At 40.1% G+C, this 27,723-nt stretch overlaps 1 protein-coding gene across 8 annotated transcripts in view; it reads left to right on the forward strand.

Moving 5' to 3' along the window:
* CELF1 (CUGBP Elav-like family member 1) overlaps window positions 1–27,723 on the forward strand; it is a 63,182-nt gene that overhangs the window by 21,983 nt on the left and 13,476 nt on the right. For 2 of the 8 annotated variants that reach the window (XM_034062682.1, XM_013130307.3), the window contains 8 exons: window positions 12,980–13,167; window positions 13,906–13,988; window positions 14,380–14,428; window positions 17,631–17,765; window positions 17,930–18,009; window positions 18,417–18,578; window positions 20,341–20,422; window positions 22,795–22,923. In XM_034062682.1, coding sequence (XP_033918573.1) covers window positions 12,990–13,167; window positions 13,906–13,988; window positions 14,380–14,428; window positions 17,631–17,765; window positions 17,930–18,009; window positions 18,417–18,578; window positions 20,341–20,422; window positions 22,795–22,923 — 898 coding nt within the window. In that variant the 5' untranslated portion in view covers window positions 12,980–12,989. The remainder of the gene's footprint in view (window positions 1–12,979; window positions 13,168–13,905; window positions 13,989–14,379; window positions 14,429–17,630; window positions 17,766–17,929; window positions 18,010–18,416; window positions 18,579–20,340; window positions 20,423–22,794; window positions 22,924–27,723) is intronic. The other 6 variants (XM_034062685.1, XM_034062686.1, XM_034062683.1 and 3 more) reach the window with 3 other exon arrangements.

The raw sequence follows: 27,723 nt of genomic DNA on the forward strand, positions 1-27,723 counted from the left end.
TTCAAACCTTGCTGCTGCCATAAGTGTTCCATCCTGTCTGCTTTTAGTAGTTCTCTGTACTTTCACGGGATAGAAATCCATGTCCTTGCTTCTTGTACTCTCATTTCCTGCCTTGTCTCCTGTTCTGTGTCACACTGCTCCCATTATTTCCTCTCACTATTGTTGTGACAAAGTCACTTTTCCTCCTCAAGAACTTCTTTCTTTCTACAGTGCCAAAGTGTCTGCTGGTCTTTCAAGTCTCTTTTGGGTGCTTAAGATTTGCTCTTGCATAATATAAGTGGTGTTGTGTTCTAGCACTATGATAAGAAAAACTCAAAATGCTTCTCAAACTATGCTGGAATGTTGGCAGATGTTTACAGAAAATAGTAATTTTTAACTGATAGTTTGGTTTGCAAACCTTCCCATAGAGCTTAAGCAGTACCCCAAATACACATTTCGTGCCTATTTACAAACCTGCACAACCTACAGGTAGGATAAAAGGATTAAATCTTCTATAGGTTGTTCTGTTAGTTTTAAAGCTTATGTCTTCATAGATTGAGGGAAGGAAACCTATATGCTTCTGCTTTAAAAGCAGTTGTCCTGGGATTCATACATCAATGCTTCTTCCTCATATCAATTATTAATTGTAAAATGTCTTGCAAAGAGGGAAAAACATGTGATGATTCCTCCTTGTCTATGAGTAGCTGAAATGAATTATTCTAGGGAGCCTGCATTAAGGCTTGTTCTTATCTGCTCTACAAGTACAGATGCTCTAATAGGTTGTTGTGCATTTATTGTTCCAGATTAATGATTTGATCTTTTGGCAATTTGTTCATCTGCTTATTTGCTTCATGTCTAGTAACTTTCATACAGTATCTTCTCAGCCAGGCTTCCGCTCTCATTTTTGCATCACAGGAAGCTTTACTGTGTCGTGGGTTTTGGGTTTTATTTTTAATTCAATATTGCTATCGTTGCTACCAAGAAATGGCTGATAATGCTGAATTTCATCTCCCTCTCCAATCCCCTGGTCTGAAAAAAGCTGTGGAAATAAGCAAGATAAAGAAACAAAGTTTAGTTGGGAAACACAAGAATTTAACATACATTTCAGATCACTATTCTGAAAGTCACAGTTGGGAACTTTAAATACACAACTGAAGTCTAAAGCTAGCAAGAGAAACTGTTTTTCATGGTAAGGAAAAGACAACAATCCAGGTAGCTCTCATGTTATGTTTCTGTGAAGATTAATGAAAGTGTTTCATGTATTGTTAAGACCAGGCATAATGAAAAGATGATTAAACACCAAAGAAAAAATGGGCTTTCTAAGGAATTATTATAATTTGAAGAGTTTACTTACATGGACATCTCTTACTTATCTCACTGTGCTAATGTAGTAGACTGCTATCCTAATGCTGTGCAGGTTGAAGACGTTCCTACCAGAGCGTTAGCTGATTTCCAGTGCTGATGTTTGGACTTGAAACAAGGGTAGGTGAATACTGGCTGCCTTTGGAAAAACCCAAGTAAATACTTAGTAACATTGTCTGCCATTTTGTAAATGGCACTATTGCAAACTCTGATATTTGAAGTTCTTTGGAGTTTCTGACTCTGTGTAAAAAAGAATTAAGTAGATACAGGTTCTGGGAATAATAGTTGTGATATATCTCAGAGTATTGCAAAAATATTTAAGTAACCTCAAACTGTGAGGCTTTGGAGGGTGTCAGCTTCCTTATTCCTTGTTGTCATAGGGTAATTAGAAATTTTATGGATGGAGAAGGGTATCTGAGGTTATGTTCAGGAGATGGTTCCATTTCTTTCTCTTTGGTAATGCCTGTGCAAGTCTTTGTGGTATCATCCCTGAAATAGCAGCCACAGCTGCAGTGGGTGAAGCACTGGGTGAGCAGCCTCCTGCTGCTGTGTTAGCTGACAGCTATGCACTGAGACAGTAAAACTCAGGGGGGCATCATGCAGCTGTTCTGCCCTAGAGAAGCATATCATTGTCTGCAGAGCTGTAGGTCATCATATTGCAGAATTCCAATGCCCACAGCCCCACTAGCATATTCATGTGTCCCCTCTCAGGCAAGCATAAGAAGGGGCAGTATGTCAGAGAGAGGTGAGATGAAAATTGAACAAGTTTGGATGCCAGTGTCCTAAAGTTTGTGAACTTCATTCATCTGCTATAAGAGAAAGATAAGTCTGCTATAAAAATGCTAAATCAGCTGTTCCTGAGTTCTTGTTAGACATCCTGTTACTAGTTATTGTCAAAGCAGGATCTTGTTGCAGTTATTTCGACTTCTCAGACTTGAAGAGATGTTAAAACGTATTTCCTGGTAGGTAGGAGGTAAGCTCTTGTATTGCAGAGTACTGCCTGCTGTTTGGTGTAAGTTTTCCTCAGGAATGAGCCAGATATTGTGTATATAAGAGATTGAATTAATTCGTCAGTTACATAGTGGTGTATTAAAAGCAATTGCAAGGCATTTTAAAAAGAGGGGAAAGTGCGGTTTCTTTCTGTGCTGTAACTAGTTTCCTGTAACAAGTTCAGGGGTGTGGGTTTGGGGTTTTTTTGTTGTTTAGTTTTGGGAGGGTGATGGGTTTGCTGTTACTAAAGCAATTGAATATAGTGCTGATAACAGCTGAGTGTTTCTCATTAACATTTACCTAGTATGTGTACAGGTCAGTTCTTGAGTACTTTTAATAGGACGTCTCTTTTTGTTTTTTTCCCTAATGCTTTTTGTTTTGTCCCAGCACAAATGCATGCTCTTTGGCTTGTTCCAGACCTGTCTTTGCCAGTCATAAAGGCTAGTAATCTGTGGTGTTTGTTTTCACCACAAAACTGGTTCAGTGGTCTCTCAGCCTCTCTGTTTTCAGCTGAGGAGAACCAAACTTGTGATTTGTCTGGTAGCCTCTGATGGGTCTCTTCCAAGTACTTGTCCAGTCCATTCTTCCACTCGTTAAAGTTTGTTGTATCTGCTTTATCCTGCCAACAAGGAGTTCCAAAAATCAACTCTTAGTATGAAATAACATCTATTTTCCTCCTCAGAGGAATGCTGTTGTATCAGTCATTAAGATTCTGGGGTTTTAGCTGTCCTTTGAAAAGTGAGAGTCACAATGCTAACTGCTGAAGAAGGTAATAGCTACACAACCTTTTACGGTTGATTTGTGCATTCACTTCTTTGAAATAGAAGCAGGAGGGACATCTAAACTGGTCAGTCAAAGCAGAAATGTTTGGCATCGTGTTGGTATGTGGATAATTCTGTAGATACAAGTCTTCCTTACTTGTTTGTGTGTTGCATTAAGGTCAAAGATGTTTCTATCAGCATTAGCTGATTCCTGGACTTGACTTTTGCACTTCCAACAAAGTGATTGCTCAAGGTCACCGGCCTGTCTAAAGACCTGGTGCTCTAGACCACTTTGGTGCCCTTTGAAGTGCCTTTGCACTAATGCACATGGCATGGGGAACAAACAAGAACTGGATGCCTTTGTGCAGTCTGTGCTCTAATGTATAAGTATTTTCATTAATAGAAATAGTAGGTATCTGCTACAGAGAGCTCAGTTGGATATGTATTGGCCTGTCTTTAAAGGAAACAACACACCAAACTTATACTGTTATTCTTTCCTGAAAACTTCTTAATCCACTGTTCCTATTCAGATAAATTTATCAGAGCAGTAAATGTGTCGAGGCATTAAAATCCTCATCATTTAGCATTAAGTCAGGGACAGGTCAAAACAGAACATTCGGGTCTTGCCCTTGTCCATTGGTATCCATCTGGCTATGGTATAGCTAAACAGGCAGAAGTTACTAAAGGATCTTGAGACTCACTGGATTTATTGTAAGGAGATAAGACACATCCATGGGAACAGCTTTTTTCAGTACGTATTGGCATATTTGTGTTCAGTGTTACCTCTCTAGTGTTTAGATTTATTGCATAGCAGACAGTATTCTCAGTTCTTCATGTCCCAGGAAAGCATCAGCACATCCTGGTTTGGGCGTGTGACATTTGGAAATTGAGGAGCTAAGGGAAGTTGCTTGGTTTTTTGCATCAGTTTGTCATAGAGCTGCCACAGCTTTCAGTCCCCTGATGCCTCTCTGAAACAGCATGTGCAAGCAGTAGGTCTTTTCTGACCAGCTTAGTTAAGAACCGCTTTATATGGTGTCTTCCATAGCTATTTTCACATGAAGTATTGGCACTGGGTATCTTGATTTAGAAAGGTAGAAAGTTCTGACTAAAGAACTTGAGAGCTGCCACAGCGGACACAGTCTGGTTTGTGGTTTCCTTCTGGTAATGCCTAGTACTATGTACATTAGACAAATGGGTCTAAAATCTTAATAATTATTGATTAGTCTGTATTTAAAGCTCAGGTTGCTTCCTAATGTTCCTTTCTAATGTTAGCTAGAAGATGGTAGTTCTTATGTGCAGTATTTTCATGCATATAGCAATCTTTATATAAGCTCGAAATTGTTATTTTTTGCAAACTTTCATGCAAAGTTTTATCTCCTTTTCTAGAAAATTAACTTAATTCCCTCATTTTATAAAATAGTGTTTATATAACTTATTTTTAATCATTTGTCTTTACTATTAAATAAAAGGGTACATGTAGCTGCCATTTTATTTTTGTGCTTCTTAGAGTGCTTAGGCAGAGAAAATATCATCCTGTAAGCGAGAGGGAAAGGTGACTTGCTGCTTCCTCTACTGGCTGGGAGTCTTGGGATTCTCCAGGTTGGAATTCATTCCCTTTGAGATTTCAAAGGATTAATTGGAGGAGAAGTTACACCCTGTAAGCCAGCAGAGTATGTCAAAAATACATCGATACACCTCGTTCTTGTTGCAGAAACATTTTGAGGAAGGGGAGGAAAAAAGCAAAGTATAAGCTATTTTTAGAATAAAATTTACTTACCTGATCTGTGAAAATCCATCTAGGTCTGGAGGGATTAAATGCTCTCAAATAAATGCATAAGAGAGAACACTGTGGAACTTTGCTATTTCTGAGGTAAAAGCAAGTGTCATCCTCTTCTATCCTTTTTCTTCACCTGGGTACTTCTGAAAAAAATTCATATAAATAAAAATGGGTTTTAGTTAATCCAAATTGTAGGGAGCCCCAAACTTTATTTATCTTAATGATAAATTCAGCATTCTGAATGTGTCAGATTTGTGTACCCACAGTGCATAATTGTCGTGGAGACTGGCAAAAGAAGAAATTGCCATTTGGCAATTAGATGGAGTCTTTTTGTACCCAGTGAGGCATGGGGAGGCAGTTTGGATTTCAACATGGGCAGAAAGTATTCTGACCACAGGCTTGCTTGATTAGCAGTGAAACAACAGAATATTGACAAATACTTACTGGATTTTGATGCATGTAACTTAGAGGTTATCTGTTCAAAACCAAAACTGCAATTCAGCGACACTGTAGGGATCTGGATATGCACAGATAATCCAAGGGGAAGTTTATTCTAGGACCTGTCTCCTTCAGAGCTTCACAGTGTCTGATTTCCCCATAGCCTGCATCCTTTCCCATCGCTTGCTCTCACCATCCCAGTAGTCCCTCAGCTTCAGATTTGTGTATGTTGTCTGAGGTTCAGACTATCAAATAAAAAGTGGTCTTATCTTTAGCTTTCAGAGTTATGTCCTCATTGAAGTGACCAAGGCTTTCTTAGGAAAGAAGTTACAACACAGGGTTTTAGGGTTTGTGGTTTGTTTTTTGGTTTGGGTTTTCTTTTTTAGATTTTATGCCCCGGGATGTGATGTAATTCTGTAAATATAAAAGAAAAACTTTTAGCATTTGTACTCTACAGTCTGAGGAGCATGTATAGCAATAGATTCTGCAGCTTAATTTAGGACTTCAGAAGCATGAAAGGATTTAATCCGTAGTATGTAGAAATTTTTAATGTTCATGTTGTCAGATTAGCACCACGTTTAAATGTGTAGCTACAGTCCATAGAGCTTGGAATTTCAGACATTGTTTCTATTATCCTTTGAATAGAAACAGTCAAAGAATGGATCTGGAAGCCAGCAGGAATTTGACGTCTGAGCAAAAAATGTGTTTTTCGCTCTATTATTTTTCTTTCTTTTTTTGTGAGGAATAGCTGGCATGACTTTTGTGAGTTTTATAATTCCAAAGAAACATTGCTTTCTTCTTTGATTCTCTGTGCAGTGGTGAAATACCACGTTTTTACACTCTTTACAAGAATGAGAAATTCCTTTTCACCAGTGAATTCTGCAACTCTTTTAATTTCACCAGTTTGATGCCCTCAACTAAATAATGTTAAAACAAACCTGGTTGTAGTGTTTTGTCACTAAAACTGCTATCATTAGTGCAGAAGTATGGTACCCTGAGGCACTGAATCTTGGCTGTAACATACCTTCAGATATTTATTCACCATTACCCCAAACTGTACATAACAGCATGTGAAATTTTTGGCACTGCCATTAAAGTGAGCACATAAAAGGAGAAATTAAGTATAAGAAGAATTAAAAATTACTATGTAGCAGGATAGTTGCACAAAACTAGTATTTTTATTATCGAACCTGTAGACTGAATTCGACATGGAGTGTTATCACAATGCCTGAACTTGTTGGAGTTCTGTCTTAACGGAACAAGCAGATATGACTTCCATTTTGAGGAACAGACATACGAGGTCAGGGGTGTGCATAAGATCATAATAGCGTAGTGATTTCTTCACTAATCAATCTAAGTAATTGATTCACTAATCAAACTAAATAATCAATCTCAGTAACCTCTTTAAAACCCATTTCCTAGAGTGTCTGTTGCCAGCATCATCCTTTATCAGTGGGCATGGCCGCTGGGGTATTTTACTAGCTGCTTAAAAAACTAAAGGTGACCAGAAGGAACAAATGCTGGTCTTCACAACTAAGCTCAGAATTTAGGGTGTGGGTCTATAGATCTGTATGAACAGTGGCAAGAACACCACTGCATCTTCTGCTGTCCTAATAATGTAAATCTGAAGTGTTTCTCTCTGTGGGCTCATTTGAGACAAATCCACCAAGTGGGCTCTAGGCTTAGTTTAACGTTTGAATATGATGTGCTCTACCCGACATGGCATTTTTCAAGTGAGAAGGCTGTAAGATATGTCTGAAGATAGATATGAGTAATTTCCTGAAAGCTAGTAATTTGACCTCTGTTCCTTAGTGTTTATTTGCATGCTCTTTAACAGTGGTGCTTAGCAGATAGCTCACACCTTTTTCATTAAAGTTTCTTGTATTTAAAACATGGTAAGAGCCTGCATAAATCAGTTACTGTTGAATATCTAATGTATGATGACTGGAGTGTTGAGATGGAAGAATTAGAGGCTCTTCAGGAAGGACAGCCAGGAAAGATGAGGAGGGGGTGTTACCCTGTGTGTCAGTGAATGGAGTTGGAGTGAATGGGAGCTCTGCCTCGGGAGGGATGTGGAGACAACCAAGAGCTTATGGGTCAGGATTGAAGGGACAGGTGACATAGTGGGGGTCTGCTACAGGCCACCCAACCAGGAAGACTGAGTGGATGGAGGCCTCACATTCATAAGCCCTGGTAATCATGGGAAGACGTAACCATCTCGATTATCTGTTGGAGGGACAGTACAGCAGGGCATAAACAATCCAGGAGGTTTCTGGAATGTGTTGATAATGACTTCATTCTCCAAGCTTTAGAGGAGCCTCCAAGGAGAGGGGCTGTGCTGCACCTTGTTCTCAGGAGGAAGAAGGGGCTGGTGGGGAATGTGAAGCTCGAGGACAGCCCTGTCTGCAGTGACCATGAACTGGTGGAGTTCAAGATCCTTATGGTGGCCAGGAGGGTATGAAACAAGCTTGGTACCCAAGACTTCAGGAAAGCAAACTTTGGCCCTGTCTGCTTGGTAGAGTACCATGGGATAAAGCCCTAGAGGGAAGATGGGCCCAGGAAAGCTGGTTGATATTCAACAGTCACCTCTGCCAAGTTTAGGAGCAATGCTGCATCCCAATAAAGAGGAAGCTGGAGAAGAATGCCAGGAGACCTGCGTGGATGAGCAAGTAGCTCCTGGACAAATTCCAGCACAAAATGGAAGCCTATTTCCTTTTTGTGGAAGAGGGTGGAAGCAAGGACAGGTAACTTGGAAGGAGTACAGAGAAATGATGACCTAAAGCTCCCTTCCAACCTGAACCATTCTATAATTCTGTAATGTGTGCTAATTCATGACTTCTCTTATTTTGCAGTAGCATGCAGATCTTTTTATATTGCCAGGCCTAACTCCTTTTAATAACCTTTTAATCAAACCCACTATAGGCAGAAGATCAGAAATGTTTCTGTTCTGGGTTTGTTTTGTTTCTTTTCAGAGGTTAGAAACAGATCTTTATGAAAGAAATAACTGACATGCTGTAACTGTGCGAGCATAAAGCAAGCTGTATATACTGACCAGCCTAAATAACTGCAGGTACATGTTGCAGTCATGGACAGACAAGAAAGAAGTGATCGCAGCTGCCTCAGCATGCATTCCTTGATGCTTTTAAGAGTTTATTTTGTGGTTATATTAACTATATGTAAGGCTCATCTGGATTCATGTTGGACTTGAATTACTGATCCCTCCTGGAGTGTTCGGGCACACCCAGATGCCTCTGCGGCATTTGATCCCTGCAGTCAAATATTTCTGCATCTCCTAATGATTCCTGTATTAGTCAGGTTATTGCTCCAGTCATTTGGTATTGGAGAGTTAACAAGAGGTGTGTAATGTAAATAAATCTCACAGTTCCTTGAACAGCATCTTACATCTGTTATAAGATGAAGCAGCTGATGTAGAATCATAGAATAGCTAGGGTTGAAAGGGACCTTAAGATCATCCAGTTCCAACTCCCCTGCCATGGGCAGAGATGCCTCACACTAGACCAGGTTGCTCCAAGTCCTGTCCAATCTGAGCTTGAGCACTGCCTGAGATGGAACATCTGCCACTTCTCTGAGCAACCTGTGCCAGTGCCTCACCTTCACAGTAAAGAACTTCTTCCTTATATCTAACCTGAACTTCCCTTGTTTAAGTTTGAACCCACCACCCCTTGTCCTGTCACTACAGTCCTTAATGAAGAGTCCCCTTCCAGCATCCTTGTAGGTCCTCTTCAGATACTGGAAGGCTGCTATGAGGTCTCCACACAGCCTTCTCTTCTCCAGGCTGAACAGCCCCAACTTTCTCAGCCTGTCTTCATACAGGAGGTGCTCCAGTCCCTGATCATCCTCATGGCCTCCTCTGGACTTGTCCCAGCAGCCCCATGTCCTTTTTATGCTGAGGACACCAGAACATGTTCTGATCGGTGTTTTCAAAGATTAGAAGTTTTCAACAAATGACTGAGTTTTTTCCCCTTTATCACCTATAGGCTCTGTATATCTCTGGATTTATAGATACATGATAGGCAAAGCATTATTTCCAGAACAATGTACGTTTTACTTTTACAAAGGAGTAGGTTTTGATGTTCTGTGGTAGTTTTGAATAACTAAATTTTCTTAGCTGTGATTGTTGTGTCAGGTTCAGAGAACCAGGTAGCATTCTCCCTAGAAGTTAGGAGAGTATCAAAAATGGTGCACAAGGTAAAAAGAGTAAAATCAGCCACTGAAACTGTTGATGGTGAAGGTACTTCTTGGCTTCACACCTTAATTTTGTCAGTAACAGGAAGCGTCAGTCTAAACCTCAGGGCCTTGGACTGCCTTTTTGGGAGGCAAGGAGTTAGCTGGGGATGGAAAGACTGTAGTTTGTATTCTTTCTGCTCTGTTACCCATTGCTATCTTCATGGATCTGACACTCTGTTTATCTGACAGTGCACTCAGTACTGCTTCGCCAGGGAAAATTGCACAAAACAAGCCCAGTGCATCAGCACTTTCATTGTGTATTAAGCTGAGCCTCCCTTCACATGGTCACATCCCCTTTTTAATCTGGGATTCCATGTCCCTTTCCCAGTCCAGCCTTGTTTCTGTGGTGTCTATTGCTGGTCTCCCCGAGCTTCTGTTTCTGTGGTTTGAGTGTTTTTTGTGTGGCTGAGTGTTAAGACCTGCAGGACTTTTGGAAGTGGCGTTGTTTTGGGGTTAGGCAATACACTGATTTAGTGTGAGTAGTTTGTCACAGACTGAGGTGATGGCTGCGTTCAAGTTGGATTTCCTCCCAGAGATGATGGTGGACCATTGCTCATTGAATGCCAGCCCTGTGTAAGTATTTCTGTCTTCATGTATGTCTAAGTTTATAACTGAAGCGATAGTTGGAATTGCTGTCTCTGGAGCCTTTGTTGTTTGATGAACTCTCCTTGTGGGGAACAACATGGGTGAAAGAGATAGGAGAGCCTGCAGCTTGTTTTCTTGAAGAAATCCAACTGGATCTTGACTTGATGTTGGATCCCGCATAGGGGGAAAAATGATCTTACAAGTTTGGGGATGAGGGCTAAGGAGGAATAAAGCTATTTGTCAGTACTTTTTTTTGTATGCTACGTGTGCTAATGTTATAAAATTAGTTACATATATCAGTAGTTGAGAGAACAGCTTCTGTTCTTCCCTATTAATGACTCTAGACTAGACCTTTTAACTAGGAATGAAAGATTCCTTGAATACTGTAGAGGTCATGTTAGGAGTTGCCAAATTAATAAGAGCCATGCTAAGCTCTTGCTGCTACCCATGGTATAGAAGACGGCTGAAGATTATTGCTGAAAGAAGGTGAATGTTTCCAGTTTTTTTTCTTTGTTAAAGGTATTGTTTACTTTGACTGCTTGGAGATGTGCTCACCCTTTCTGGGTGGAAAGGTAGAGAAGAGTAAAAGGATTTATGATTATTTCCTTTCCTTCCAGTAAGGAGCTTTGTTGCTTTTGATCTCGGGGGAAACCTTACAAGTCTTTGAGTACCTAAAGGGGGCCTACAAAAAATCTGGAGAGGGGCTTTCTACGAGGGCCTGTAGGGACAGGACAAGGAGGAAGGGCTTCAAGCTGAAAAAGGATAGATTTAGATTAGGTATTGGGGAAAAATTTCTTCCCTATGACAGTGTTGAGGCGCTGGCAAAGATTGCCCAGAGAAGTTGTGGCTGCCCCATCCCTGGCAGTGTTCAAGGCCAGGTTGGATGGGGCTTGGAGCAGCCTGGTCTGATGGAAGGTGTCCCTGTCTGTGGCAGGGATTGGAACTGGATGAGTCCTTTCAAACCCAAGCCTTTCTGTGATTTTATGTCTGTTCTTACAGCTACAAAATTATGAGCTTTCCCTAGTATCAGTCCTTCCTTAGGCTCTGAAATTCAACTTATTCAGGGGGGGAAATTAAGTAAATGTTTCCTGGTTTGGAAATCTTGTTTTACTCAATTTTTTAGATTCTGTTCAAGGGAGGGACTATGATTGCAGATGAACAGTGAGCAGAACACTGTTTAATGTGTTAACAAGCCCTTCAAAACCTATCTTTAAAGTTAAAAAAGCAGTGATAAAGAGAGCTGACTGCTGTAGAAGGCCACCTGTGTTCTTCAATGAAGAGACTAGGGACAGTGGGGATCATTGTGTGGTTACTGTTCCACTTGCCCCACGTCTCTTCTAGACTATGCAGGGACTGGTCAGCAATTCTAACCTACTAATCACTACAGCTACAATAGGATGTCATTACAGTCAGTCCTCCACAGAGAGAGGTTCTGTGATATACTAGACTGTGTCAACTGATAACAAGACCTCACATTGTACTTGCCGAACAATGAGGGGTCAATACAGGCAGTAGTGTGTGGTTGTCAACAAGGTGTGTGGAATATAACACAGTTTTGTAATAGGCTGTAAACTGTTCATACAGTTAGAGCTAATGCCTTGAAGCCTGTTGAAGATTTACGTACTCAAAACTTCTGTATTGTTGTAGTCTAATAAATAACTTTTTCTGTATTAACACCCTGCCATTACTCAACTTGACTCAGTGTGTGGCTGACTATAGATTGTCCAACCCCAACCTCTTCATATACAACCTAAGCCTGTCTTTGCTTGCCAGATATTGCTGAAAGCTCCCTAGTTTCACAATGAGCTATTGCTTGGTAGACCTTTGAAGAAATTTCTCATCTGTTCAGTCGTACCTGTCTCTCTGTGTTAAGATGGATCTTCTCCTGGGGAATAGTTCCAGGTAGTCACAGTTAAAAACAATGAGGAAAATATTACCCTTTTCAGTGGTTACTGGTAACTTCAGGGATCTGTGGGTAAACTGAGTCCAGGTTCCTTCCTGTTCTGGTTTCTTTTTCATGTGAAAATTTACATGGTTCAACTAGTGATACTTTTTTAGTCATCTCAACAGATTTATGTTCTGAATCCCAGATGTTGACTACAAATAAGAACAAGCTTTAAGAGAAGTTTTAAACAGCTGTGTAGAGAGTGCTTGGTTTCCAAGTACACACCTTGCCAGTGAATGTGAATGATTGTCCTGTGTTTGGCTGGAATACGAGTTCATTTTCTTCCTAGTAGCTGGTGCAGTGCTGTGTCTGAGAACAATGCTGATAGCACACTTTAAGAAGCCAGGAAGGAGCGCAGCAAGGACAGCTGATCCAAACTAGCCAGAGCGGTATTCCATACTCTAGAACAGCATGCTCAGGATATAAACTGCACAGTGTTAGCTAGAAGGGTAGCTGCTCAGGATAGGCTAGGTATCAGTCAGTGGGTGGTGAGCAATTGTGCATCAGTTGTGTTTTCTGACTTTTTATTTCTTGCTTCTTGTTGTTCCCTGTTATTATTATCAGTATTGTTATTAGTGGTATTATTTCTATTACAAATTATTAAACTGTTCTTAGCCCATGGATTGTACATTCTTCTGACTTTCCTCCCCAAGCAGCTGCATGGTACTTACTTGCCAGCTGAGTTTAAACCATGACAGTGGTGTTTCTGAGTATTCTCTGGTATGCAGGACTGGGAATATGCAAATATATCCTTATATGTATATTTTAATCATGTATATTTATATATGTGTAGAAATTAATATTTTAATCTCACTGTAAGCATGCTTCTAGCTGCAACAATATCTAAAACCTACAGAAAGATACAAACCAGAAATTCATTCTTGATTTCCATAGTGCAAAGAAAATGAATGGCACACTGGATCACCCAGACCAACCTGATCTAGATGCTATCAAGATGTTTGTGGGTCAGGTCCCACGGAGCTGGTGTGAGAAGGATCTAAGAGAACTTTTTGAACAGTATGGTGCTGTCTATGAAATCAACGTCTTGAGGGACAGGAGCCAAAACCCTCCTCAGAGCAAAGGTGAGAACTTCTGTACTTGAGACTAGGAGTGCTAGCTGCTTTCATGTAGTTAGTCTTAGTTGTTTAAGTTCATTAGCTTATTCAAACATCCCTGTGAGGAGCTTTATGTGACCAGGTGTCTGTGATAGCTCAGGCTTTATAGTTTTAAGCCTGTGTGTCTGATTATATTTGGACTGCTGTCCAGGCATTAAGTGATCAGGGTGCTTGAAAAGTATGGATTATAATTGCAAAACAGAACTTAAAATTAATACTGTGTTGCTTCAGATGATATTTGTGATGCTACAGTATAGTGAAAATGTTGCTGGAAGCATCACAGTTTCAGATAAAATACAAAATTGTTGACTTAGTCATTTGTGTATCATCAAATACTTGTGTGCGTTAAATACGAACTGAATGCTGTACCTGGATTTGCAGTTCAGTTATATGCAATATCTTATTTCCTATGAAGCTAGGTAAATTTTTGGTACTAGCAAATAATTGTTGAGTTTGATAATGGAAGTAGTCAGCAGTTATTTGGCAAATGTCTCTAAACATTTGTTCTAATAGTGTATTGATGATGTTGTGTCAGTTCTAATTCTAATGTATCTGATGTATACTGATTTCTGTCAGTAGTACCTCCAGGTTTCAATGTCTAACCTCTTGTGCTTGTCTTGAGTTTTGCACTGGAAGGATAGAGGCAGGACTTGCATGTCAAAGATTCCTAGTTCTTTCTTGGCTAAAATCTTGTTTCCATTGCAGGGTGCTGTTTTGTTACATTTTATACCCGTAAAGCTGCACTAGAAGCACAGAATGCTCTTCACAACATGAAGATCCTCCCAGGGGTAAGAGAAGAGCCATGCTTTCTTCAGAACTCTGTTTTTCTGAGCTCTGGCACCACTGATGTACAAACATACATTATCTTGCCTTCAAATAATATTTTAAAAGAACTATCCAAAAGAGCAATGTCATGAGATTTATATGATAACAGATCTTATGGGAATTTTTGAGCATATGGTAGTGAAGTGGGTGGGCATGGATCCTATAATACTCCCTAAGGAGGAGTGATGGCATATCCTAAAGAAAGCTTTTCTTTCTTCTAGAAATCTGTGTATTGCTACATATGCATTTCTGTAGAGGCATTTTAGGCCTTCTTCCTCTTTCTTCCACAATTCATATGGGATGTATTTCATAAAGTGAATGTATCTAGGATTAAATAATCTTTTTACATTTCAGATGCACCATCCTATCCAGATGAAACCAGCTGACAGTGAAAAGAGTAATGGTAAGTTTTAGTATAGTCTAAATTAGGTGGCATCATTTGCAACAATAGGGAAGCTTGAGGATTTTCCTGTTGTTAACAGCTTCTGATGAAATCCTCTTGAATTGAAGACAAAAAATAAAGCTGTGTTTTTAATATAATAGCATAAGTGATGTCTCTAAAATTCCATGACTCTGTGTCTCCCACTGCTGCTGCTTGTGGTAGAGCCACATTGTCAGTTAGGGAAACATCCAGTGAGTTCTTCTTTGTACTAAGGTGGTTTAAATATGTGTTGGGGATGTGGAGAGTAGAATTGAGTGCACCCTTCAGCAAGCTTATGGGTGACACCAAGCTGAGTGCTTTGGCTGATACCCTAAAGGGAAGAGAGGCCATCCAGAAGGACCCTGACAGGCTACAGAGCTGGGCCCATGTGAACCCCATGGAGCTCCACAGGGCCAAGTGCAAGGTCCTGCACCTGAATCAGGGCATTCCCAAACAAATACATTCTTAGTGATGAGTGAATTGACAGCAGCCCTGTAGACAAGGACTTGGGGTATTGGTGGATGAGCAACTCAATATAAGCCAGCAATGGGCGCTTGTAGCCCAGCAAGTCAAACATATCCTGGTCTGCATCAAAAGAAGGGCTAATAGATCAAGGGAGGTGATTCTCCTGCTTTACTTCACTCTCATGTGACATCACCTGGAGTACTGTGTTCAGCTCTGAGGCCCCCAGCATAAGAAAAACATGGACCAACTCGAGCAGGTCGATAGGAGGTCTGTGAACATGAACAGAGGCTGAAGCATTTTCCTTAGGAAGACAGGCTGAGAGAGTTGAGGTTATTCAGCCTGGAGAAGGCTCAGGAGAGACTTTACAGGAGCCTTCCAATATCTAAAGGGGACCTATGGGGAACATAGGGTGGAATTCTTTATCAAGGAGTGTAGTGATAGGATGAGGGGTAACAGTATTAAACTGAAACAGCATAGATTTAGATTAGATATTAGGAAGAAGTTCTTTACTGTGATAGTGGTGAGGCACTGGAATAGGTTGCCCGGACAAGTTGTTGCTACCCCATCTCTGGCGGTGTTCAAGGCCAGGTTGGATAGGGCTTGGAGCAACCTGGTCTAGTGGAATGTGGCCCTGCCTGTGGTAGGGGGTTGGAACTGCATGATCATCAAGTCCTTTCCATTCCAAACTATTCTATGATTCTATGAAATCTAGAAGTGCTTTTTCAGGTGCTTGACCAATTTGAAGCAAGGCCTGTTGCATCTAGGGTGGGGGTCAAAACTTATTGTAGTATACAAAGGGGATTGAAAATTCACCACTTTTTCAGTAGAGATCAAAACTGAGTATTTCTGCACACTGGCCATTTCAGATGGATTAAGACATTTAGAATCTACCATTGGGTAAACAGTCATTTTCCCATGCAGTTCCGTTATGAGTTTATAGATATACATGCTCAAATGATTGTGTGTTTATATAAATTGCTGCACGATAAGCAAATAAGGTGTTTAACATCTTGTAGTTTCAGCCTTTCTAGGCTTAGCTGAATTTGTTCATTTGCCATAGTTAATATAAGATTAGCGTTGCATCATGGAGAATGCAGTCCTGGCTCCAGAAAACTTACATGTTAAGGTAATTGAAAACAGAAGATGGGATATATGGGTAACATCTAGTAGGAGTAATTCCATCTGCACATTCCTCTCTGTGTATACAGAATATGTTTCTGTGTACATATATCTAGAAAGGAGTAATTCTTTTCAACTGTTGTTGGGAGGAGAACAGAATAGGTTCTTCAAATTAAAACTGATCTTGCATCTCACACACACCCCCCACACACACAATTATCCTGGGAAAATAATGGAAAGAGCAAAAAAGTGTTTAATGGAATTTTAGGGTGACAGTTCTGAGGCTATTATGTAATTTCATGAGTTTTAGTGAATGGTGTAGGTGAAAATGTAAATTTGAAAGCATCAGTTAAAGTTATTTTAACTTGCCATTAATAAAAGGGATTCTGGGTCTCTTGAACTAAAATGGATGTCAGAAAGTACTTGAAAGTAGCTTTCTGCTCTAAACTTGAAAGAACTGGGTACAACATAAGATTTAATAATCAGTTAAAGTCATATTCATGGAATAGTTTGGAATTTTCCTCTTAAACACCATAGAAGACTCAGCAAATAAGATAATTTCCCCTCACCATGGCGCTTAATAGAAGACTTCCTTGAAGCTTCAAGTTGTGCTATGTTTTTCATGATACCATGTTCTGTATTGTGCTGAATCTTCTATTTTTAGACTGGTTTATATTTCCAAATGGTATTTTGTATAGTTTGCTTCAACCTTTAAAAGCAAGTATTTCAGAGGTGATTAGAATCCTTAAATAAATAAAGCAAGACACACAGTTCTGCTCTGGATTTGAATTTACCCCACACCCTTAAATGACCTTAAACTGACATTCATAACCACTAACTGGAAAGCTAAGATAAATGTCTTTCTGCACCATTTATTTTAAATTGGTCTTCACAGTGAAAGGTACTATTCAATTCTAATGTATCTGGTAACATAAGCATTTAGAGACAAGGTACAGTAGCACATGGTCCATTGTTCTGATTTGAGGTGTTATTTTCATGCTCTTGGTACAGAACAGAATGGATGGATCTGAAATAGAGCTAAAACTGTTCTGGTTTAGCAACAGATGTTGCTTCCACGGTTGAGACAGGGGCGTGAGAGAATAGGCAGATCTAAATTTAAGTGATTGGCATGATAAAGAGGCTAGAAAGAAGATTTCTGCATCTCTCTATCAGTTTAGATACAGTTTGGTATGTTGGTAGTCTAAAGGTAGGAGAGGCAGAAGCAAGAGGATGAAAATAGCCCAATAAAACACATACAAGTCTTCTCTCACTGACCAGGAACTGAATTTAGGAGATACAGGGAGGTGCTGAATCTGATATATTCTTTCATTATGTTCTTGAAGTTCACAGACTTGCAAGGGAGAAACAATCAGCAAAATGTAAACATAAACCATCCTAAAATGTGCATCTTTGAGGTTCAGTGAGGTATCTTATATGCATCCTCTTAAATTGAAAAGATACCATTATTGGGAGTCTGGTTTTGACAAGCCGTTACCCTCTGTACAAGGGAAGTAGCTGCAGCTGGTGGAGAAGGCTCAACAAAATAAGATCTAGTAAGCACATATTTGCTGGTAATACTCTTTATCTTTTGCTTTCTTAGCAGTAGAAGATAGGAAGTTGTTTATTGGAATGATATCCAAGAAGTGCAATGAAAATGATATCCGAGTGATGTTCTCCCCCTTTGGGCAGATTGAAGAATGCAGGATATTACGTGGCCCAGATGGCCTGAGCCGAGGTAAGCAGGAAGCTTCTCAGACAGTTCAAGGCTCTCCACTGGATGCTGCCTTTTGCAGCTCAAGGTGGCATTTTTTCCTGCCCACCACCATTTTCCTGTCTTTATTCATCCCAGTAATTGTGGGTGTAAAAGAATGACTTGGTTCCTTTCTGTTCTTTCCTCAGGTTGTGCATTTGTGACTTTTACAACAAGAGCCATGGCGCAAACAGCAATCAAAGCAATGCATCAAGCACAAACCATGGAGGTAAAATAAGTTAGTGGGTGTCAAGAGATGATATAGTTTGTCAGGCAGTCACTATGGAGTTTGGAGGACTAAAGGCCAGAGAGGAGGCTAAGTGCAGCATGTGTTTCTTCAAAACTGCTACTCCTGGACCTTTGTGTGTGTGTTCTGCTTCTATTTTTAGAGCTTGAGATAGAAACTTCATCTGCAGAGAAAATACACCAAAATAGAATATAGGATTAAAAGCAAATGAGATTTTGAACCTTTAGTGAAATGTGCTTTTTTAATATATATATATGTGTGTGTGTGTGTGTGTATGAATGCATGTAGAGGAAGGGAAGAGGAATGCTTCCAATGACTGGGTCTGAATGCAGTATTTTTGTGGCTGCTGGGAATAGCAAGTATGTAATTGTTTGAATTGCTGTTTGCAGGGTTGCTCTTCTCCCATTGTGGTCAAATTTGCAGACACACAGAAGGACAAAGAACAGAAACGAATTGCTCAGCAACTTCAGCAACAAATGCAACAGATCAGTGCTGCCTCAATATGGGGAAACCTGGCTGGTCTCAACACACTTGGACCCCAATACTTAGCAGTGAGTTTCTGATTTGGGTTCTTTTCATCTCTTCAGGGATTGCAGTGTCTGCCTGTCTTGTGGTGTTTAATGGATTAATTTTTTAGAAGGCTCCTGGTAGGTGTGAGCAGGGTTCTTAATCCCCATTTAGTGCATGAGGAGGCTGAAATTAAGTTATGTGCTAACAACTAGTCAGGATACATTTAAGTGAGGATTTCAACCCCATTCACTGTAGCCCTAACTATTGAAACTTCTTTGTTTCTTTCCTGTCTTCTGTAGAATGACTTTGCACTGGGAACATTTTCTTAATATGTTATGGCTTCACTGTAATATAAATGCCCTTTTCATATTTATGTGATTTATGTAGTTCTTGTATTCCTGTTCCAGCTTTTTTCAGTCTTTTCTCTCATCCATTTCCAGAGAAACTTAGAATAGTAGTTGGTGTTGTCTAGATAGAAAAGGTGACCAGGTTGGAAGTACCAATCAGACAGTGCACTGTAAAATAAAGAGAAGCTACTGTCTTTAGTAAAATTGACATAAAAGAAAGTAGTCTGTTTGCCACTGATTTGAGTTGATGTTGCTGGGTCCCTAAAGTGTGAGCTTTCTGTAAACTGATGTGCTCTGACTAGAGTGACTGTGGGAACTGTGTTCATACAATATAAGGTCTAGGGAACAGAAAAGGAAGATTTCATGGCATTCTTGGTATGGTGTACTGTGGGGGCATTCTGTCTTTTACTATTGATTTAGGTTTGGTAGTTTGGAATTTTTTTGTAACACTACCTAGTTAATGGAGGAAGGAATTGGAAATCCCTCTAGCTTCTGAGCTGAGGCTTGAAATTTGTCTCATGGCTGCTGTGCTTAAGGAAGGCAGAGTGGGTTCTCTCCCATGGTGTGTCTTTGGTTTTGGCAGAGGAGGGCCACGAGGTTGATCAAGGGACTGGAGCACCTCCCATATGAAGACAGGCTGAGAAAGTTGGAGCTGTTCAGCCTGGAGAAGAGAAGGCTGCATGGAGACCTCAGAGCAGCCTTCCAGTATCTGAAGGGGCCCACAAGGATGCTGAGGAGGGACTCTTTATTAGGAATGTAGTGATAGGACAAGGGGTAACAGGTTGAAACTTAAACAGCAGAGGTTTAGATTGGATATAAGGAAGAAATTCTTTACTATTAAGGTGGTGAGGTACTGGAATGGGTTGCCCAGGGAGGTTGTGAATCCCTGGCAGTGTTCAAGGCCAGGTTGGATGAAGCCTTAGGTGATATGGTTTAGTGTGAGGTGTCCCTGCCCATGGCAGGGGGGTTGGAACTAGATGATGCTAAGGTCTTTTCCAACCCTAACTATTCTATGATTCTGTGATTCTATGGTATTTGCCATTTGTTCTTTGCTGCCAGTGTCAGCTCTTAAGTCTGGCTTGAAGTATCGTATCCTTAGGGGTGGCAGTCCTGCCTGAAGTGCTTTGAATAGGAATTCTCTCACTACTGTTTCCACTGATTTTTGTCTTGGTGTATTAGCTATAAACTTCCCTCAACACTGATAATGTTGAGTGAGGAAAGCATTGTGCTGTTGCTTTGGCTGCAATCTGCATGGGCAGTGTGGATTTTCAATATGGTGGTGCTCTGGCTGTAGTGTGTAAGGGGAATTCTCTTTATGCTTTGTTATGGTGTGGTGCATGGGCAGTGGGAATTCCCCTTGTGACGGCGCTCTGGCTGTGGTGTGATGCAGTTTCTCCCAGAAAGCGGAGCCAGCCCTCACTCTCACTCTTGTTTTGTTTTTTGGTGTAATGTCTAGCTTTATTTGCAGCTCCTTCAGCAGACAGCAGCTGCATCATCTGGGAACCTGAACACACTGAGCAGCCTCCACCCAATGGGAGGTGAGTTTTTTCCACCAGAACACAAATTCAGTGCCCAAGAAAAGAGCATGAGGGTAGAGAAAGTAGACAAAAGGCTGTAGACATATTAACCTCATTTGAAATAAGTAGTCTTGAGTTTACACACTCCTCTGGAATGACAGGAATCAGTTACAAGTGTGGGTCTTCTTCCTTAATCTTAGTTAACCATTGTCCCCAAGGTAAGTTGTCATATGCTGCTAATCTCCCTACCTCTAGCTTTAAAATTGTCTTCCCTTGTGGGTGCAATAAGATGACTCTCTCATTTTATCCAAACAAGTATATATGTGAAGCATTGTGTTCTGAAGTAAGCAATAGTGCATGTAATAATATAATACATGTGATGGATATTTAGATTGCCCATTTTAAGTTCTTTGTTCTTAAATACTTCAAATTTGGAGATGCAATGTGATCTCGTTCTTCATTTAGGCTCTTTAATTCCTTCGTTTGAATCATGATTGATTATGCTATTGCTGTTAGGGAAATACCAGCTTAATATGTATGAGCTAAATTCCTTGCTGTGAACTGCTAGTCAGAACATTCATTAAGTATAGCTGTAAGTATGAGTGCAGTCATTAAGTACTGGGCTGCAAATTGATTGTCCCTTCTGTCTTCACAGGGTGGGTAATAAAAATCCATGTGTTAGTAACTCCATTCACCACATGCTCCAAATTCTGATGGCACAAAGAAACATATAGTTTTAGTTTTAATACTCAAAACTTTAAGCTTTTACAATTGCCTTCTGGAGTTGTACAGTAGATCACAATATCACGTGTCCTGTATGTGCAGAGGTTGATCTAGAAGTGGTAAGGAAGTGTCTTTGTACATCTGACTTTCTATTGATGGGTGTACCAACACAGAAGCTTTTGCAGAGTGTTATATTTTAGATTGTAAGAACTTTGATTTATACTTGAGCAATCATTGTAGTGGAAGATGTCCCTGCCCATGGTGGGGAGGTTGGAAACAGATGATCTTTAAGATCCCTTCCAACCCAAACCATTCTTTGATACTTGAGGTTGATTCTAACCTTAGCTTCTCATGCTTACTGTTTTCATATTAGACCTCTTCAGCTGATCTTTCTTGAAATTCACAGGAAGAAAAGTAGGTAATTAGATCCCAAACGACAATAGACTTTGTAGACAAAATTTAATCTTAATGCTGTTTGAAAGCAGATGGGAAAACAATGTGATGACAAGAGGGCACGTGCAGAGTGAGCATGCCAAACTGCTAAAAGGAAGCAAGCTGCTTTGTTCTTCACTAGCTTTAGGATTTGCACTCTTAACCCTCTGCATGTAGCACAATAAAAACAAAAAGTGCAACTTCTTGATTTTAATTTAATCCTTTTGTTTTACAATGGCACCTTGAGAATCTAAAAGGCAGAATCCTCTTGTTTCAGGCACTAAATGTAGTTAAGGAAACAGACTCTGTCACAAAGAGAAAACGATTGAAAAATATTGTAAAAAAAATGAACTGTGCTAATAGTGGAAGTCTTCTTTGGAAAATAAATAGTTTATACTTCGTTGCCATTTGCAGTCTTATGTTGTCTGCACATACTTACACTGCAAAACTGAGATTTTATTTATTTGAGATACGTGCTTTGTCACCACACACTTACAAACCATCCGAAAGAAGAGGTGCCATGTCTTGCCAAGGACATTTTGATGTTGTAAATTAATGGTAATGAAATTAATTTTGTAGGGAAAAATTAGTAGGGATTGTCTGAAGTCAGATGAAAAGAGGAGGAATAGTTAGAATAAATAAAGGTAGAAACAACAAAGGGAAACAAGGGAAGAAGGTTGAGAGGCAGAATTGGAAGAGTGGAGCTAGCCTGCCAAAGGATGGCTACAATACAGAATTCAGAAGACTGTTGGTATGGATGATAATCTCATGGTAGGAAAATAGGGCAAGCTACAATGATGGTGTGACTTTGTGGCCACTGTGGTGTGCAGGCCTTCTTGAAAGAATTCTGCAGTTATTGCTGTTCCTTTACAAAGAGTATAGAGCAGCATGAGAAAAGAGTATGTTATTGGCCTGATGTCTAGGCACGTTCTCTAGCTTGCACATGAGCTATCAGATCCTGTCTTAACTCAGTTAAACCTGCTATGTTTTTGTCTACATCTTGGGATAGTGACTACCTGGTCTTGTACTTAAAATCATCTACTTTGGCAAAGAAAGACTCTTTTTAGTTATAACAAGGAATATTAATGTGGAAAAGATCAGTGACTAGTATTAAGCCTCTTGTTTTTAAGCTTCTTTCCGTCTCTCCCTTGCAACGTGCTAAGACTACTGGATCTGTTAAGCTTGAATGATGGTGGCCTTTATAGGAGATACTCTGTGTATTCTTCAATGTGTTGCAGGACTGAATGCGATGCAGTTACAGAACCTGGCTGCATTAGCAGCTGCAGCCACTGCAGCTCAGAACACACCAAGTGGTACCGCTGCACTCACTTCCTCCAGCAGTCCCCTGAGTGTGCTCACCAGCTCAGGTAAGATACTTTTTATGGTGTGTATAAGTTGCCTTAGGAATTGTCTCAAGATAAATGTCACCTGTTCTGTCCATTCCTTTTTGTTACTTTCATGTTGATTTCTTAATAGAAAAGCAGTTTTACTTAGTAGATTCGCTTGCCCTTTTTTAGGATAGGTATCTTTGCCATCAGCCAAGGCTTTTTTTACCTGCTGTGTTCCTTCCTCCAAACAGTCAGATTAATTTAGAGTAAAAAGAGGTTTTGAGATCATGATGAAGCAGAAAGCTAGGTGACCTCTTCAGAGTTATGTCATTACAGTCTCATCACATGCTCCATTTATCTGTGATTTTAGGCAGATATACCCTGTTCTTCTGGACATGGAGATAGAAGATGCCTTAAGCATGAAGTAAGGCATTCTGTGCACTAGAACAGTACAGTTCATATTCCTCTGGCATTAATGAAGACAAGGATACTAGAACTACCTCACAGAAGTAGAATATACAGACCCCTAGTAGTTTCATTGGAAAGCAGAGATCTAGAACTGAGTGTACGAGTTACAAATAAAAATCAGTATCTTCCTTTTCTGTTTTGTTTTGGGTTTTCTTGTGGTGGTTTTTGTTTGCTTTTGGGCTATCTTGAAGGGATTTTTTTTTGTGTTCTTTGGGGTTTTTATTTTTAGTTGGTTGGTTTGGGGTTTTTCATTGGTCTGGGGGGGTTGGGATATCTGTTTTGTTGTTTGGTTGTTGTTGTTGCTTGTACATTATCCAGAGAGGCTAGAATGTCCAAGCAGTGCTCTTTTGCTGCCTTGCTAAATGTGATCGCTAAATACAACAAACAAGAAAACAAAAGAAGTAAATTAAATTGTGCTTACATCAGACATGCTCAGGTTTTACCACAAATGAGGATCAGTATCCTACTCAGTTATTTCTGTCGTACTTTCAGTCATTTCTATATCCTGACATGGGAAGGGAGGTCCTTTATTTTCAGGGTGTCAGTTTTCCAGCATCTATGCTGTGGTATGTGGGCTTGGGGTGGGATTTGGTTTTCATTAAAAGCCAAATTGCTTACCCAGTTTTGGAATCCAGCCTATGGAGTTGACATCCTCACCTGTGGTTGTGAGAGACCAAATGGGGGTTTCAGATTTCCAGAGGCAGCTTTTTGTATTGTATAGAAGGAGCAAAGTGCCGGACTAAGAGACTATAAAGAGATTACAAGGAAAAGCTGTTTAGAAAACCTTATGTCACATGATGAGGAGTTAAACCCTGTGTGCTTTGCACAGTTTTCTACTTAGAGAAATCCCCAAGAAAGACTTCACCTCAGAGGGGGCTCTGCTACTGGACAGGGGTTTTTTTTAGATGAAACTTTGTGGTCTGCAGTTCTTGAAGATGAAAATGTCAAAATTCATCTTGACTCCCAGCTACGTTATCCTATCTATAAATAAAACAACAACAAGAAAGAGTTGAGGCTACAGAAAAGCTTCATTTATAACCCACTAATGCTGCTTCATCATAGACAAAGCATAGAGATGAATATATCTGAGTTTTTCCTGTATTTCCTAATGTAGAAGCAGAGCTGAAATTGTCAGGTTAAAATTTGCTGTGACTGGCTTTTAGAACTAAGGTTTCCCAGTTGGCACTTTCATCTACTGACTGGAGCAAGTTGCTTCTCTGATTTGTTGAGATGGGGAAAGGGACTGGCAGGTCATGAAGTTCAAATGCCAGACGTGCTAGAAAAGGCAGAGACAGCCTCTTCTCAGAAGTGTACAGGGAAAGGACAAGGGCAGTGGACACAATTTGCAACAAAGAAGATTCTGACTGGATACAAAAGAAAACTGAAATGAATGGCGAGAGTGATAAAGCTCAGGAGCGAGAAGCCAGAGGGGCTAAGGAATCTTCATCATTTCAGTGATTCAGAATACAATTAAAAAGATCCCTGTACAGCCTGACCCAACTCAGAGGTTAGCCCGGCTCTGAGCAGACCATTAGACTATACGATCCATAAAGGTCCCTTTCAACAGAAGTTTGCCACTTTTCAGGGATTCTTTGGGATTGTTTTTACCTCCATGAATTTTAGCTGTTTCATGGCACTCTGTAGGTTCCTTTTCCCTTGAGGAGAGACATATCTCAGGATTTTTCCACTTTTGATCATACTGATGGAGGGCGCTGGGGAATGGAGCAGTCCATTTTTAAGTACCTTCTGTGCTGAATCCAAACAACTTTGGGTGCCAGTCATATCAATAAATGATTGTTGCCAACAGTCAGGTAGTCGGGATGGGTTACTTGACTTAATATCCTATACAGATGTGTCAGTCAGTTCACTCTTAAGGGGGGGGCAGGAAATCTCAATGTGTACAGACAGCATTCAGTCTCATGATACTTCCTGGAATTATACAGCTTTTTAACTCTTGAGGCTGAGCTATTATGTCTTAAAAAAGCAAACTCAAAATTATTTTGGTTAATATTTATATGTGTATTCACACTGTATATGTTCATATTGAAGGCTGTTGGACTCCACACATTCAGGGCATCCCTCCTGAACCATACCTAGACCTTGAAAAAACTCGGCATACAGCTGTTCAGTACCATCTGTTAGTAAATGCCTTCCTTGTCTGTGGGATGTATGGCAACATCTACTGTAACCTTTTAAACGTAACTGCAGATGGGATGACTACTACCTTGAATTCTATCTGTCATCCAGATGTTCACCTGATGCTTATTTGAACATCTCTTCCAGATTGTCCTCAAGTTGCATAATTGGTGGAAAATTCAATCATCAGGCATAGTTGCATTTTTTTTTTTTTAGTTTCTTTCACCTGCATTGATATCTTGTGTGTTTTGGAAACTTAGAAGTCTACACAATGCAGTCAGTAGTCTATGGATAGGTTACATGGCAAAATGGTTGAACTCAGAGGTGTTAAGTATCACTGGTGTGCAGTCTTCTTACTCATTTAATGTGATTTTGTTTAGATATTACCAAGCACTATTGTGTATGTTGATAGAGCAAAGCTTTGAGCCTTGCAATAAAGCAGCTACTCTTTGAAACTGAACAGAGAGCTGCTTCACCCACCTGTAGGTAATCCATACTACAGAGGCCTTAGATAAACTCATTTAAACTGATAGTTTGTGGAGATTCAAGAAAGTATTATAAGAAGTAGCTTGCAGTTGGAGTGTCCTGTCTGTCATCTTTTTTGACTCGGGTATCAATAAGAATTGTCTGCTTCAGAGCAAAACAGAACGGCTGCAAAAGCTGGTGTAAGTTAGTATTTCTCCTCCTCTGAAAGGCAACCATCAAAGGTCCAGCAAAGACTAGGAGAATTTGTCTGCCTTAATGTGTGCCCAGCAAAGTTGCTTTCAGAGAGTTTCTGAACACCTTTTCAGGAATTTTCAGCTACTTCTTGTAGAGTTAAACTGACTAGAACTCAGTAGGTGGATCTAAGAAGACGTAACTTCCGTAGGAACCAAAAACTGTCCAGAAACAATGTTAACATTTGGGTATGGAGTAAAGAACATGTATAAAGCTATACTGGTTTTCTATCTCTGTTATTTGTTCTGTTTTCTGGTCTAAAATGATACACAAAACCCCAGAAGAACAGAAAGGGTAACTGGAACTGTGGAACTCCTTCCCTATTAGGAACAGGGGAGCTTGAAAAATGGAAGACTGGCCCAGGGGGAGGATACGATTGAAGCTTACAGATACATTAGTGTTGTGATGGAAACAAATAGGGAAAGACCTGACATCAGCTCTTTCAATACAAGAATTATGGGTTCTCAGGTGAAGTTGTCAACTGACAGTTGGCAAAAGAGCTGTTTCTTTCATAGTGCATGATCAAATTGCAGAACTTGTGCCTTGGAACATAGTAGAGTCAAACAAGTTGGGTTTATGGACTAATGGAAGAAACTAGAAACCATCTCCCTGCTCTCCCCAGTCCTCAAAGTTATTTAACACTATTAAGGGAATTTTAGCGTAAAATGCAGCTGCTACTTCTGGGATGAAATGTAGTTAACATGTACAGTGTCTACCCTGAAACAGTTCTACAGGCAATCCTGCAACCTTAGCATATGAGAAGATGAACTGGACAGAGAGTGAAGCGGAGTGAAGACACAGCCACCAGGTTCTGTTTTACTCCATGCAGGTGTGGGAATGTGCAAATGCCATGTACTGATAAACCACCTAGTACCTGACAAACAAGGTGCTAGAATTTCACACCAAAATATGTATGACTAGAGCCACTCCAGTTCTATATGCATATGCTCAAGCTCCGTAAGTGTTTAGTTAAAGTTCCATAATCATATGCTTAAGCTTTATAATCGTATTTAAAATTACAGAAGTATTCAGTTAAGAAATTGAAACTTATGTGGCTATGAAAGAGCCTGACCAGATACAAGGGCTTCTTGTACCTGGTGCTGTCTCAGGAAACCTGAGAAACAACAGTGATTCACAGTGAAAACTGATAGCTGGAGAGGCTTTGGCCTTGTTGGCAGGCTGAGAAAAGACTAACAAACCTCTAATCAAGAAAGACTATCCTTGAAGTGTGCTGCATCCTGACAACACCTGGACAATCATCAAAATATGTGAGGAAAAACATGATCAGTTGTCCTTTTGGCGAAGTATCATCATTATAATGTTATTTTAATACTAAAAATCCCATTCACAGGTCAAAAGACCTCTGACCAGGTTGGGAGACTCTCCCCATAGCATGCATTATTAGGTATTTAGTTATGTACTCCATATGCAAATTAGCTGAGTTAGTAATAAGAATTAAGTCGTCTAAATATGTGTGATTAAGGAGGAAGGGAGGGAGGAAAGTTACAACTCCATTGT

The sequence above is a fragment of the Melopsittacus undulatus genome, chromosome 4 (genome assembly GCF_012275295.1).
Source record: "Melopsittacus undulatus isolate bMelUnd1 chromosome 4, bMelUnd1.mat.Z, whole genome shotgun sequence".
Lineage (NCBI taxonomy): Eukaryota > Metazoa > Chordata > Aves > Psittaciformes > Psittaculidae > Melopsittacus > Melopsittacus undulatus.